This window comes from Denticeps clupeoides, chromosome 15 (assembly GCF_900700375.1).
Source record: "Denticeps clupeoides chromosome 15, fDenClu1.1, whole genome shotgun sequence".
Taxonomy (NCBI): Eukaryota; Metazoa; Chordata; class Actinopteri; order Clupeiformes; family Denticipitidae; genus Denticeps; species Denticeps clupeoides.
Genome location: NC_041721.1, coordinates 11948840 through 11963823, shown reverse-complemented (window position 1 = coordinate 11963823; position 14984 = coordinate 11948840). Strand labels below are relative to the sequence as shown.

Below are 14984 nucleotides of genomic sequence, written 5' to 3'. Positions count from 1 at the left end.
GACGCACACGGGCCTCGGGAGGCGGGACTACATGACGGGCGACAGGAGTCTAACTTTTCCGCGCGGACCTGAATGGAAACTGGGATCTACTGGCCGCTCTCCGAGTCCGCGGCGGACGTAGGACCGCGAGGTTCGTGGAAGTGGGAAGGAAAAGGTGAACTGCTGACGCGAGTCACGTGACGCGCGACAGGGCTCTCTTGTGAGCGAGCGTCGTCGCCTCTCGCGTGGACGCGTGCGAAGGACCGAGTGGCGCACATGATTCAACTCAGTTTAACTTTTGATCCGCGGAGGGACGTCTTCTCAGGCATTTTGGAGAAAGAGGGACATGCCAGGACGCCGGAAGGCGAGTAGTCGCTCTTTTTTTTTTGTTGACGTGCCCCCGACTAGTTGAAAAATGGGTTCTTCTGTCTCCAGAAACTGCAGGCGCTGTCGATCCTCGGATCCTCAACGTGGAGCGAGATGGACGCGTGTTATATTCCTGGAGAGTACGTCCAGTTTTTTTTAACACGCCGACCGAGCCGGTAGGTTCGGTGGAGTCACCGCTGTTTGTGCTCGTCAGGGAGCTACAGGGACGACCAGGGTCGGGAAGTACGATCCGCAGAGCAAGCAGAATAAGGTAGACGGCGACGACGTGTGACTTTTTTCCCTGCGTGTGCCGCCGGCCGGGCCCTGAACTGCCCTCCTCTTCGCAGCTCCTCTACACGTTCGACAAGCAGGTGTCCGTCAGCAGCTGCAGCCTGAACAAGGAGGAAACTCTGCTGGGTGAGAGATGCGAGGCCACGGGGCTCAGACGTTCCTTTTACATGGAATTAAAAAAAGCAGAACGTTTACAAACCAATAATAAACCAAGTTGTAAACGAACCCACGTCTGCTGAAGCTCCAGATATGGCACTAGTGTGAATTTGTGGGGTTTTTGTTGCTTCTGTAAGAGCTACTAAGATCATTTCGAAAGGGGTTTTCTAATACGGAATGGACTGGAGTTTCCACCCACTTTTAATGCACCAAACAGTGGTTTCCCATGCAGAAAAAGGACATACATGATGTATGAGCTTGATTTTCTAACTCGTACCACTTTATATTATTATTATTATCATTATTGTGGGTTTAAATGTTGTGATTCAGTGTACTTATTATTCTTAATATCATCAGTGTAGTAATTCAGGAATCTCAAACAATTTTGGTTTAGGGAATGTTCCACAAACATTCACTGACCAGTGTGGGAGTGTTCTGGAAGAGCTTTAAGTGAACGTTCCACTAACGTAATTCAGGAATGTTTTCTTAATGTTCCTTCAACATGTTTTTAGGAAAAGGTATAGTTTGTGAAATGTTCTATGAATCGGACATAACGGCGGTAATTGGAGAGCTAAATATAATCTGAGGTAATTCTCACTGATGTATAATGTTGGCATTGATTAGTTTCTTGATGTTATTTCTAATGGCGAAGGTTGTACGTTTAAGTGGTGTTTCTGTTTCAGCAATTAGTTTGGCTCAACATACAAGTTGCGAGGAACGCCTGAAACCAGGTACTGTCCTATGTCTGGTATGAATGACAGGTAGCTTTATAGCTATGATTATGTTTGGCCCATTATTGTTTCGATACTTTTGTTTTTCCAAAGTTTCAAAATGTCTAACGCTTCTCATCGAGATTCATCCAATCAACAACACCAAAGTCCTGAAAGCGGTGGACTGCAGGGTGAAAGTTCAGGTGATTACATTGTTCGCATCATAATTCTTTTGTGTCTAAAAAGGCAAAAGATAAGAAAGAAACGTCCCTTTTCTCCATCTAGTTTCTTCATTGTGAACCCACTCAGAACTCTGTGCTTGAGAGCCACTTACTGCTGATTGCGGAAGACGGCTGTAAGTCATTGGGAATGACGCATGAAAACACACACACTCACACACACACACACACACACACACAAACACTGCATGTAAAAGTCTATAGGATTTTACAAAAGAGGCATAGCTTTTTCTATTTTTTTGGTAACATAAAGCACACTGTTGCTGTGCTGTTTGTTTTGTAGATGTTGATTTGTACCATGTGATGTTGGCAAGGCAGGAGGGCTACAAAATGGTATGGTGTGATCAGTATTCTTTAGGAGTTATGATGAGCATTGAACAGGTCTCCTTTTGTTGCCATGAGTCGCTCAGATGTCTGAATTGTCCTGTATGCCGAAGGTTATGGTAAACCCGGACCGTCTGGCCAAAGACAGAGTGGCTGAGGATTTTTTCTGGGTTCAGTGGGATTCCCAGACTCAAAGACTCTTCTACCTCACCTGCAAGGTTAGCATTTTTCCTCCAATTAAACACATGCATACAGCCAAGGGCATTCAATGGTGCAAGCTCCCGAGATGCGGCCAAAGAGATATTCCGAATGAAAAGAAATAAAATCAAATGAAGGAAAAACTAATACTGGACAGTTATTTCTTATTTGACTTAAACACGTAAAGTATTTTACTGATTACTGATCCTACAAGCCAATTTATTAATATTCCAGGCATATTTATATACATGCCAATATTTTCAACAAACTAGAGGTTCAGTAATCAGGCAAACAAATAAGTATACATTAATTATAATGAAATTGTAAAATTAATTGTCCTGAAATAATCATAATTTTTCTGTCTGTTAGGAAAAATGTATGCTTAAATGTGTACAATTTTACCCTGACCGCAACTGTGACACTTTGGTAAGTAAAAGTCAGAAAATTACCTGTATTCATTGTCATATAAGAAAACCCCACTAGATTGTGACATACACAGATGTAGGTGATATTTTATTACGTCTCTGTTAATAGGTTTTAGATGCTCATAACATTTGTGTTGTGTATGAAACAGTTTGAGTTTCCCCTGGAACTGCCAGCCAACCCATTTACCTCTATGAGGCAAGTACACTTGTCCAGATGCAACAAGTTCACATCCCATAACTGCACCAACATCCCTCCTCTTTGTGTGTCATTTTGCCAGATTTGTTAACCTGGGCTTCGATCACTACCTGGACCTGGGGATAAAGGATGAGGGGATCTGTCTGATGGTTTTTACCGATGAAGCAGGTCAGCCCGCTCTTTCTCCTTTAGAAATGGAAGGAAATGTTACTCTATTTTAAAAAGTTCTCGTTTTGTCTCCGCCTGTTACTTGGGACTTGAACTGGACCAGAGAGTAAGTTCCCTTTTAAAACCAGTTCCTGGGATGATCAGCACCAGCCTGCACCCGCTGAAAAAAGTTAATCATTTGCACACTGAGATTAGATCAGCCACATTTTTATTTTTTTATCTTCACAGATGATCTCTTTACTGAATTCCATTCTTTCCATATTCATTGTAAAATCAAAACTGGTGCTTTTGTTAATATACACGTCCGCATTGTTGACTCGCATGTTACAGACGTGTCGTTTCACCGCCACTGGATCGTTTTTGGGGCTGTGCACAATTAAACAACACTTGTCGTTCCTTTCCAGGAAGCCTGTGCATTTGCTACAGCCATCCCGCCAGTGGCAAAAACCATTTCACATACACAACAGCATTCGTGCATCGCGGTAAGTCTACATTTAACTGACAGAGATGCCGCTGTTTTATCTGTTTTCTAATTCGACACTATTCTCTCCTTCACCATGAAGGTTGCAGTAAGACCTTCACAGTGGCTCTGGATCAAGAAGCTGTACCCAGCACGCCACAGCTCCAGCCTCTGTTCTTTAGCTTGGGTCAGTCTCAATGAAGCCTCGTAACTTGCTGTACAAACCGTATACCAGATTCCACCAAAAGAGAAAAATATCTACGAATGATCACATTCATTTTGCAACATTTATATGTCATGAAATTATGTTTATTTGTGAATAAGTGTTTTTAAGAGTAAGAGTAGAATTCTTGCTTATTATGTGTTGCTATCAACAGAAAAAGACTTGACATGCTCGTTTAGAGGTAATAGAGATGCTGCCTTCATGCTCTATCAGATTTATCCTAATTTTGGGTTCCAAGTACATGACTGGCCAAATAAAGTCATATTTACTATGAGAAAACTCCACGATACCCGACCTGTGGTGTAGAAACATGGCACAGGGCCAGACATCAGCAAATAGTAATACAATTTTTTACTAGTAACATTATATGACATTATATGACAAGTCTTTAAATAGAAAGTTTGATTAATTAACATTGTTGAACTTCCATTCATACTTTTCTTCCTAAAAGACATTAATGTCTCTCTTTTCGGACTACTTCCTCAGTCAAGCAAATTTCCCAGTTAAGCACGTGACTGTGTTGTAAGTCACAATTATAAATTCCAAAGTGGGAAATATGATCTTATGACAAGCACTTACAAGTCTCTTGTGTCTAGGTTATTACCTAGTGGTTTATCTTTCGGGGCAATTTCTGCACTTGATCAACACCAGGCAGCAGGACCTGCTATGCTACAGCCTCTTTCTGTCAGGTAAGGAAGACTAGGGCATAAAATATTATACTGAATATTATCATCCATCCGGACATTGTGTCATGACTTCACAAAAATGCAAAGTTTCTCATTTAGTGAACATGTAACGACACTGTAGCCCTGACTCTTAGAACATAGGGAAACCATACTGAATTGATGTTCTTTCCTTTCATGCTTTATCACAGTATCGGAATGTTATAACGCTTTCTATAGGGACAATATCTGTTGACGCTTTGCTGATGTGCAGGTCCAGATGCCCAGCTGGGTCCACTGGGATCTGGCAGTGCGGTTCTGACCCTATCTGACTCCACCCTGCTGGATGTGTCGACCGGTAGGATGTACGCAGCCGATATCAGCCCATCATTCCTGGTTGGCTGTTTGCACAATAGCACGGCGGAGGCCCAGCGACTGGCTGCGCTGCACTGCATGCTGGTCTACAAGGGCTCTGATCCTGACATGGAGATGAAGGTGAACAGAAGGACGGAGCGAGGGGGTAGGGAAAGAGCCCAGAGTATTGGAGTATTGAAAGACGGTAGTCACGCGGGAGGCAGAGTGCAGTCTGGTGACGGTGAATCTGTCTGCTTGTATGAAGAATGTGCTTCTCCAGCAGCGCTGCTGATAAGTAGGTGCATTGTGAGTGCAGCTGTGGAACACATCCACTTAAAACGGAGCAGCTTGGATCATTGTGCCTGCTGGCTAGTTTACATTCTTGCCAGCTTTGCATTCTCAGGAACACCTACCATGAATCTTTTGTGTTCGCCACCTTTCAGGTCATTGACTGGATCTGTGAGAATGCCATGGGCCCCGACGCCTTTGATCAAATCCAGGAGTTCATCCTGGGTGAGTACATGGCCCTCCAGCCTCAAATTACAATATTAGTGTAAAAGAATAGTGCTGACGTGTTTTTGTTTTCATCACAGCCTCGCTGTATAGGATCACGTACCACCAGTCGCTGAGTCTTGATAAAGTACTGCCATACTCCTCTGTGTTTGAGAAGAAGGTCGGGCAGAAGCAACGATGTTAATTATCAACACTGATCTTTAAATCAATATCTGTGTCACTTAAGGCATAATTTAGTTTCTCCAAAGTACTGCAGTCAGTGCACCAAATTGCAGAAAGACAAAACACACAATCCTCGCAATATGCTGCAGCAACTCAGAGGAATTCATAAAGAAATCAATGCATAATGTCAATAACAAACTGCAAAATGACAAAGAAACTGAAAACTGTGATCTGATGCTACCTTCTCTGGTAGATGCATGGTTACTCTAATGTTTCTGTGATTGCTTAGAATAGCTTTTTTAAGTCTTATGATTTAATTTGTTATCATAAAAATAGGTAGAGTAACAATTCATTAAAATTATGACTTTTTTTTCTTTTTTCTCCCTTCTCTCTCTTCAATAAGGAGCTGCCTGATGCTTTGACCATGATCCCAGGGGTGAAGTGCACTCCTGAACTTCTCCCACAGCCAGTTTTCAAAGGGAAGGTAGACCAAGACTTTAACATCCAAGACAGAAATGTGCATGCTTTAAAAAAAATTGAGACTGAAAACATTTTATGACTAGTCTTCATATCCTCATATTAGCACTAGATGGCAAATGCCTGCATGAAATCCAGCAGAATTCCTGTTTAATAGAATGAGAGTGCGTTTCTGAGGAACTTAATGATTAACAGATGCATATTTGGAAGGAATGGACTGCTAGCATCTCAAAAGTTGAAAAATACACATGGCAGGTTCTACGATGTAAATGACGCGTTCTGTTGGCTTTCTGCGCAAAAGGCTCGCAATCTCCAGGGATACTGGGAAGAACTACAGTGGATTACTGAGAGGACCAGGTACTTTGAGGCAGTTCCAAATCCAAGATACAGAACTTCTCAGATCCAACAAGAATGGACCAAAATCCTGGAAGGATTGGTGAGGCCTGATATAATCACCACTCAAGGGGAAAAATGTGGGAACAGAAATGAACAAATAAATATTGAATAATGAACGACCTGCCCTCTCTTGTAGCAAAGCACCGAAAAGAGGAAATCCTCAAACAACCTACGGCATATCGAGGACAACACCAAGAAGTAGGTGGAGATCAGCATGAGTAGAATGCTGTCTGTGAGGAGGGGGGGCGAGTGTGTGGGAGCAAATGGGATTTGAAACGGAGACAGAACTGCAATGCACACTGTTTTTTTTCTCTCTGTCTACAGGGTTCTGTCCATGGTGGACAACTGGTGCCTTGGTAAGACATAACTGCATGTATCGAATGGCTGCTAATGTGGCTGTTTTATCAAATGCTACTTGCCCCCTTTGCTGTGATATAAGATATAGAGAGATGCCTTAATATCCATTTTAAAGCAAATGCCAGGTGTGGATGGGGAAATAAAAAGGCCTGATGCTTGAATCACCGTATCTAAACATTATACTTGTGCACAATTAATCAAGGGGAGAAAAAGAGCAAAGTGTAGGCGAGAAAGTGGAGGGGTTTCATCACATAACATTAGTGAGGGAGGGGTAAATTCTCTCTTTTTTTTTTTTTTTTTCCTTCTCATACTTCTGCAATCCCAAAATACACCGCAGCAGCTGTGCTCACTTCACTTAAGAGACTGGCTGCTCGCCACAGATCTGATCTCCTGCACACACAAACACACCCTTACGCTGCCATGGTTTCAATCTCAGATCACCGTTCTTTTTGAAAAATGCCTGTCATGCTGTGATGTTAAGGTGTTGTGGTCTGTTCTGCAGATAAGAGGGTGGTGCCCCTGTTTCAGGAGGAGGACCACCAGCAGAGGGCACTCATAGGCCTGGTGAGGACTCCTCAGGAGTGGTCTCTTCGGGAACAATGTCCAAAGACAACAACCTGCCGTTCCTCTATTTCTCTTTGTTTAAGTTTTTGCTGGTCACTTCCGAAAACGCCGGCCGTCACAGTCGGGTGTCTGTGTAACCTGCACTAGCCCTGGAAGAAACGTCCAGGAATTATATTTTTGGGAACATTGAACTAAATGTGACCCTCTTTCTCACTGCTGGGGACAGGGTCCCTTCCAAGTTTCCCCTCAAAATGCTTTGTCCTCCCCCCACCTTTCCTGTTAATGATGTCCAATATAAACACACGGTCTAGTTTTTGGAAAATGTGTTTACTTCGCTGTTTATAATATCCCTTAAGCTATTTCCTGCCCTTAAGCATGTACTTGTTATTTCTGTTTTTACCTATTGTGTTCATGCAGACAGCGGACAAGCTGCGAGAGCATCTCAACAGACACCTGCCTCGGCTAGGGAAGAAAAAGGTTGACGTTCTGGTGTTGAACTACGTTGCTAAGCTGGTAGGGAGGGATATCTTGTATTTAAAGCAGTCATTTTCGACTAATACTTGAATAAAGTAAAAGTTCAATTCACCAGTGATCTCAGTATATCAGAATTCATCATCTGCAAGTTAGTAAAAGTAGTTTTAGTCATTCATTATATTTCCACAATTGAATTTGTGTGGTTGGTCATAGGTGTGTTTATGATACCATAAAACATTTATTTTAAATGTGCATTGCACTTTAATAGAAGTGAAAAGCTGTAAAAAAAACAACAAAAAAAAACAAAACATGTGCTTAGTGCATGTGGTTGCAGTGTTCAACAAAAGGAAACCTTTTTTTTTTTTGGTCAGGTGAGCATTGTAAATGGCCAAGTTGTTTCTTTAACGTTGTGCAGCACAAGTCTATTCCAGCTCATGTGTTACCAGTTAGAGCGACTGAGACTGTTTACATATATCCAGAACTGAAACTCATTGTGGTCGATAACACCCTTGTCCCAGAGCAGCCTGGTTTTCCCCAACCTTTTCCGCCAGTGTTGATGACTGGTGTCGGAGTAAGAGAGACTTACGTAGAGCTTTAGCTTTCATGAAGATTCATCAATTAATCTTTCAGATGTGAAGTGAAGCCAAGTGACATATGGCAACAAATGCACACTTAAACAGTACTGCAGTCAAATGTTATGGGGCTTAAATATGGATGTTCGGATGTGTACTGTTTCATCAAAACAAAAGAATTCTGTTTAATATAATGCAATATTAAATAGTTTTTACATTTTTGATTCATATCCTGTTTAATATTCCCATGCATGTCCATTACATATTCCACAATCTGCACCAGGCCTACATCCTGTATTCAGCTTAGTCATTGTATGGTGGAAGAATTTCAGGCAACAGATAAGCATTTTCAACATATCATCATGTCTCCTAGAATCACTTTTCTAGTTTCTCTAGTTTTCCATGAAAAGTACCCAAAAGGATACAAGTATAGCAAAAGTACTTCCTGTTATTGTGGAGTGAAGGGAACATGAGGATAAGAGGAAGTCATGTGTGCTTGGGTACAAGTGCGTGTGTTTTTCTGCGTTTTATTGTGGGCTATATTATGGCCACAGAGAAGGGCTTTGGAAACAGGAAATGAGAGAGAAATGTGTTAAACTGAGGCAGGTACTTAATGTGATTTGATGAGATTAGTGACCTTTAACCTTTCTGTGCCTATGCAGCTGGAGCTCATCCGACACATGCTGGAGTCGGTCTGGCTGAAGTACAAAGTGGACCTGAAGGTGCTTTGCTTGTAAGTACACTTGCATCTCAAACATGTCTTGCTCAGTAATTTATGTGTTTGGCTTCAGATTGATGAGACCATTCGTGAAAATGCTTTTGCGATTCAGCATTAATGTAAACTCCACCAGACGCCACAGTGGCATGCATGGCCAGTGTATTAATAAACTCATGAATACTTGATCTGACCTGAGAAGAGTTACAGGATTTGTCAGACACAAATCTGATGTACCCCTTACCTCCCAAACCATGACTAACACATGTAATAACTATATATTTTTTGCTGATCTATCTTAATTTTAGTTTTTATTAGTCACAGTCATGTCCATAGACTCCTTACTCATTTTAGTCTATAGTCAAGTTTGTCAACTAGGCCACCACTGCCCTCCCACTGAATGGGAGACACAGGAAACAGAACTGCTTAATAATAACGCAGTAAAAAAAATTAGGAGTCAAAATAAGGAGACATTTTATTAGTTTTTATTTTGAAAACCACATTTAGCCTTGTTTTTATTAGTCAACAATATTACATGATGTATTTCCTTATAGTTTTTAGGCATGCCATAAAGGATTGTTGACAGATATTTTGTTCATTGACTAAAACACTAGTAATAACTGAGGTGTTTACTGAGGTTAAATATGATTGCTGATCCTACAAATGACTGTGGAACATGCATGCTTTACATCACAGTGCTGTGTGAGTGAATTCACTGATTCACGTTCCCCTTGTTGTAGTAATCACCCGACTGGCGCTGAGGAGTGGGCCGTGTTTCACGTGATGTTCCGAATTCTGGAGGCCACACAGGGCCTCTGGTTGCCTCTTCCTCCTGGTAAGAGCCAGCTGGGTCTTCTGGTTCATAGGCAAGTGTGTTACCCACTAGGCTACTACCACCACTGCAAACATGCTGTTACAGTTGGGAGTTAAAATGCCTGACAAGGAATGTCCTCTTTGCCACTAACATATTTAGACACAATGCTGTGTGTATCAAAAAATACATGGTGCATTTAAGGTAAACTATATATATAAGATATCTATGTACAGTGTATTACATAACAATGTAATAATTACATATAAAAATACAACTGAAGGTATGTGGAAATGCAGTGGACACAAAATCTTAAAATTAATGTAATGATACTAAATTTAATGTAATGTACTGAGAACTGTGTTATAAATACTGCCTTGTTAAATGTAAATTGGGATGAATACTGCATTACACTTAATCGTGACTCATGGTGAATCATGGCGATGTCTTCTCGCTGTTAAAAAAAGAGCCCAGTTGACTCATGCGATGTGGATATTTGTCCTGTGGCATAGTAGTGCCCTGTTTTCAGAAGTTGAGGATCTGGCCTCCAAAAAGTTATTCCTCTGGGCCTGTTTGCAGGGCTGCAGTAATAACAAGCGTGTAATGTCTCTGGCGGGCCCCAGGCCAGCATGGCAGCTGAAGCGCGCCTCTGTCCTTGACTGCGGCGTAGCAGTTTTCGGGCGGCGCCAGTGCCCCGGGGTGGAGTTTGCGCAGTGTGTGGGGTAACGACCTGCTTCTCGCCTTGTGCAGGTTACCACACCCTGCTGACCGTGCTGGGGGTTCGTTGCCTGTCTCGACACACCTTCCTGCAGTACGTGGACCACAGGCTTCTGCAGCTCACAGAGCCTTTCGTGTCACGTCTTGTGATGGGTATGAAAACACACACACACACACACACATGTACATTAACGCGACCCCCAACCTTGACCCCACTATATAAAAGCAAGCATTGTATTTTAGTTTTATATGCTTTCTTTTGTAAATGTGCATTTTAACCGTGTAAGGACACACAGATGCGAACCCAGGTCTATATTTTCTACAGACACCGACAGAGGGCTATATTGTGTCACACGCATGAGGCTGCGGCTCTGCAGTACTTTTCCACACTGGGCTCCATCAAGCGCTCTGGAATAGCACTCTGGAGAATTCATTATACCAGTGACTGTCACATTCAGATTTAAATAAAACCTGGCTTAGGTAGCGCGATGACCTCCTTTGTATTAAGGGGTCATTCCAACCCTCAGAGGATGTTTAAAAATGGCACTGCAGAATGTGGGTGTGTGTGTTTATCCACTGTTGTTGAGGTGAGTATTTATATGAATCATTTACAAATTGGAATAAAACAAACGGGGTTTTCAGTAGTTGCCTCTTATTTAGCCACAAAAGCTCAAACTCTTGATATGTTGAGCATATCATGTGTCTAGTCTATCGACACTTCACATTCTTGAAAAGGTGTTGGGAGGACACCACATGATATTTCCAAAAAATGCTAGAAAGGTTGCAGCGCTGCTGTGATAAAGTATGTATGTACATAGACATTTACACAACCAGGCACTTACATTACTTTTCAGTGTATTTATTTATTTGGTGATTCAGAAATCGTGTATTTATGCACATGCTTTTTTCGAGTGCATAAAAACCTTCACGTTTTCGTGCCGAAATGTGATTCACTATGTGGACCAGGATGGAGCACTTGTAATGTTCATGGAGCTGTCATCATCTTAGCTATGTACTGGAAGGAGATGGAGCACTGACAAACGTAACCAGGAGGCTGCAGATAAAGGAGATGTCACTTTTATAAGGAAAATGGTAAATTCACCAGCCGCAAGGTGTGACTTCTTCAGGCAACATATCCTCAACAAAGTTCATCCCGAGCCCAACACAGCGCACTGTGCTACATGGAAGTGCTTTTACAAAAGTACACAATTTCAAACAGGGCAATAGACAATGTCCATGTAGAAATAATTTGGGAGGGGGGGGCAAGTATTGCAAAGATGGGGTGAAAATGGTTGTTCATCTTGCCACAGTTCCATATTCTGATGACTTGTATATTTGTCCATGGCTTGATTTACATTTATGCCATTTACAGGTATGATTACATTAATAGCACATACAGGAATGAGTTGTAGCCTAGTGGGTAACATACATGAGCAAACATCTTTGTCTTGGTAGTACGTAGGGTTTGATCCTGTGACTTGGTGGTATTCTGGTTCCTAGGCGAGTGTCTTACCCCTCATTTGCTGCAGAGTTGTCCTGCAGTAGAGTGTCCTTTGGAAATATCTCCGTATTTTTTCTGCTTATCGGCCCTGATGCGATTTGCAAAAACAACCCAGTTCCCTTTGGGTCCAGCTGAAGCCTGAAAAGGGGCCGTAACCTGAGCCTTTGGCACTGGACCGGAAAAGGCAGTGGGAAAGGCCGCATTTCCAGCTCTGCACAACAATATTTCTGGATAGCAGCCACGCCTGTAGATATATCGACGTCACAAATAAATGCGGTCCAGACTGACTGACTTTAGGCTGTGACACGAACAGAGTGATATATGTCGATGGGGCGAGTGCGCCGTGTGCTATGTTACAGGAAATTTAAAATAAGATGCCTAAGAAATAAGAAAGAGACTTACGCCACCCACTCAGGGCTTTTGTCCCTTTCAGGAAAGAACAGGAAGAAACATATCACTTCCAGACTAGCATTCAGTTTGTCAAAGCAAGGGTGTGATCCGTCTGTCACTGCACTGAAAAACATCTTAACCGAGACTCCAGCCACCATGTGTGCAGTTTAGATAGCAGCTGGCTTTTAAAAGGGTTTGTCTAACTCATTGTATTTTTGTCACCGGTCGATAAGCATCAAATACGGCTACCAGAGCAGCAGAATAGATAGGGAGTAGGGCTGGAAGGAGCTGGATGATCAATTTAGTCCATTTCCAGTTTGTCCGTGTTTTTGCACAGTAACCGTTTTTCGCCCTGCCCTACAGATCTGGACAACAGCGATTCAAATGAGGAGCTGAAGTTTAGCATTCTGAAGAGGTTGCCTGAGGTGAGACCCCTGCGTTAGAAATGCCGCGTGGACTGCTGGACACCAGTTTTCAGGCCAATTTTTGGTGGCACCTAGCATTGACAATGGTGCGTGACTAAATCAGTCTTCTGTTAGCGATGGAACCAACCAAGCATTGTCTTGTGCTGACAGAGGCCAGCCAGTTTTTCACCTTAAAATATTTGGTCCCCCTTATTTAATTTATAAAATGGCCTCTGACTGGCCCAAACTCCTCCAATTATGTCCTCCAATAAAAAAAAAACACTACTTGAGTGTATGTTAAGATACCTTTAGGGTCAAGGATGTAATAAAGTATCTAATAAAAAGGCCGGTGACTTTTACAGTTGTCATTATAGCTGTCACCAATGGGGTGGCTGTGAGTCATCTCAATGGAAATGATAATACTACCGGAAAAAACGGTAATGGCTCATCATTTCCCGTATGAACTGCTTGCTGTCGTTTCCTCCTCTGTGAGTGAGTGACTTATTGTTGAGAACAGGGAGCCCCGGGTTTGCCAATGTCACATAAAGTATGGCCTCAGGAGGAAAGCACCGCTCGCTTGTCATCTGTATGTGTAATTATTTCTGACAGCCAGCAGATGAACTTTAATGATGTTTTTATAAATACAGATTAAAATGGGAGGAATATATGTCCATCACACACTGCCTGTTAATACTTAATATATTTAATAATGAACTTTGTCCCTCAATCGCTATTTAGGACTAGCAAATTTTCCTGAAATTTTCCTCAACTTGACAACACTTCCATTCTTGTATTTGCTTGTAATAACAGCCAGGGACCAACGTCAGGGGACAACACAAACACGACCCCTGTTATAGTCATCTTGGTCCAAAAAAACAAACACGCACATAGATGATCATTGTTTTTATTCAAGTAATGATTCCGATGGACAAACACACACATGATCATAATAGGACCAAATGACAAGATTAATTAATTGTTTCTCTTTAAAGCTAAATCTTTAATTTGTGTAAGATTATTAAAAAAAAAAATCATGTTGAATCAACATAGTATTCAATTCCCTAATACCAATTTATTGTAAAATTCTATTTATTACCTATTCTCCCCACAGCCACCAACCCATCAAACAAACTAGCAATCACCCAAATGGTGTGTAAATGAACCTGCCCTATGATCCAACTGACATCTTGTTCCATTTCCAGTGGTGGGCAAACATGATTAAATTGATTTCAGATTTTCGATTTGGTCACTTCCAGGCAATGTGAAAGAATCTAGTATATTCAACATTCTCGATAATCTACTGAAATCTACTTGTCTACAAAAGAAACATATATTAATGTGTGTTAGATTTACTAAATTCCTTTGTAGTAAATTCAAAGGCCCCCGGTTTAAATTTATTTTCAGTGTATCTTGAGCCTGATGGTCATTCCAGTGACCATTTTCCCAAGGCTCTGTCATCTGTAATTAGTCCAGCAGAGTTTCTTTAACATTCTCCAGGTTACTAATAAGGGAAAATCTAATTGTCCCGACAGTACAGTCACATTGAGCTGGTAAATGGTCCTATTTCACAACCCTAAGAAATGTCATTGCTTGCACTTTGAGCAGTTCTCACTTCTGTATATTTAATCAGTAACATGACCAAAGTCCTATAATAACCCCCCACCCTTGAAGAAAGGTAGGCCTTTTTCCTCTCCACTCTTGCTTTCCAGCGCAGACTCCAAATATCTGTAGAATGGTGTCATGGACATTATATAAGATTTCATGTCATAGGAATTCATTTTCAGTTCAGTGGATGAGTGTTTATTGTTTGTGAGTCCTGATCTGTGGCTAATATGAAAAACGGATGGTATATGGCGTTTGTACGACGTGGGCGAGATTCTTCCTAAAGAAATGGAAACTGAATGGAATGCATTGCGTCTCAGTTGGAGGAGACCACATGAATGGCTGCTACTTTGATTAATGGCTGCATCTTTATTTATTTATTTATTTATTTAAGCCCATGAAGCAGCGCATTTATCACCTCTGGGATCACCCCGTGAGCTCGGCCTGCATATCCAGAAACTATGTGAAGGGACTGCTGGATAAAGGAACCAAGCAAAAAGTAAGGAAAGAGGGATACCCACAGATCCATTTTTGCTTTTCTTAGAGCAGATATAAAAAAAATAAACGGAACACTTAAA

General features: G+C 41.7%; 1 protein-coding gene across 1 annotated transcript in view; it reads left to right on the top strand.

The window, feature by feature from the left end:
* The first annotated feature begins 3 nt into the window (after nt 1–3).
* The window catches only part of gsap (gamma-secretase activating protein), a 17923-nt gene continuing 2942 nt past the window's right edge, over nt 4–14984 (top strand). The window contains exons 1-29 of the mRNA XM_028953891.1: nt 4–343; nt 415–485; nt 560–616; nt 693–762; nt 1476–1523; nt 1617–1705; nt 1788–1857; nt 2025–2074; nt 2179–2283; nt 2633–2689; nt 2838–2884; nt 2967–3052; nt 3457–3534; nt 3616–3699; nt 4332–4424; nt 4672–4892; nt 5195–5264; nt 5345–5424; nt 5830–5910; nt 6205–6339; nt 6436–6497; nt 6624–6655; nt 7159–7220; nt 7638–7733; nt 8929–8999; nt 9722–9816; nt 10543–10662; nt 12764–12825; nt 14801–14905. Coding sequence (XP_028809724.1) covers nt 256–343; nt 415–485; nt 560–616; nt 693–762; nt 1476–1523; nt 1617–1705; nt 1788–1857; nt 2025–2074; nt 2179–2283; nt 2633–2689; nt 2838–2884; nt 2967–3052; nt 3457–3534; nt 3616–3699; nt 4332–4424; nt 4672–4892; nt 5195–5264; nt 5345–5424; nt 5830–5910; nt 6205–6339; nt 6436–6497; nt 6624–6655; nt 7159–7220; nt 7638–7733; nt 8929–8999; nt 9722–9816; nt 10543–10662; nt 12764–12825; nt 14801–14905 — 2385 coding nt within the window. The 5' untranslated portion in view covers nt 4–255. The remainder of the gene's footprint in view (nt 344–414; nt 486–559; nt 617–692; nt 763–1475; nt 1524–1616; nt 1706–1787; nt 1858–2024; nt 2075–2178; nt 2284–2632; nt 2690–2837; nt 2885–2966; nt 3053–3456; nt 3535–3615; nt 3700–4331; nt 4425–4671; nt 4893–5194; nt 5265–5344; nt 5425–5829; nt 5911–6204; nt 6340–6435; nt 6498–6623; nt 6656–7158; nt 7221–7637; nt 7734–8928; nt 9000–9721; nt 9817–10542; nt 10663–12763; nt 12826–14800; nt 14906–14984) is intronic.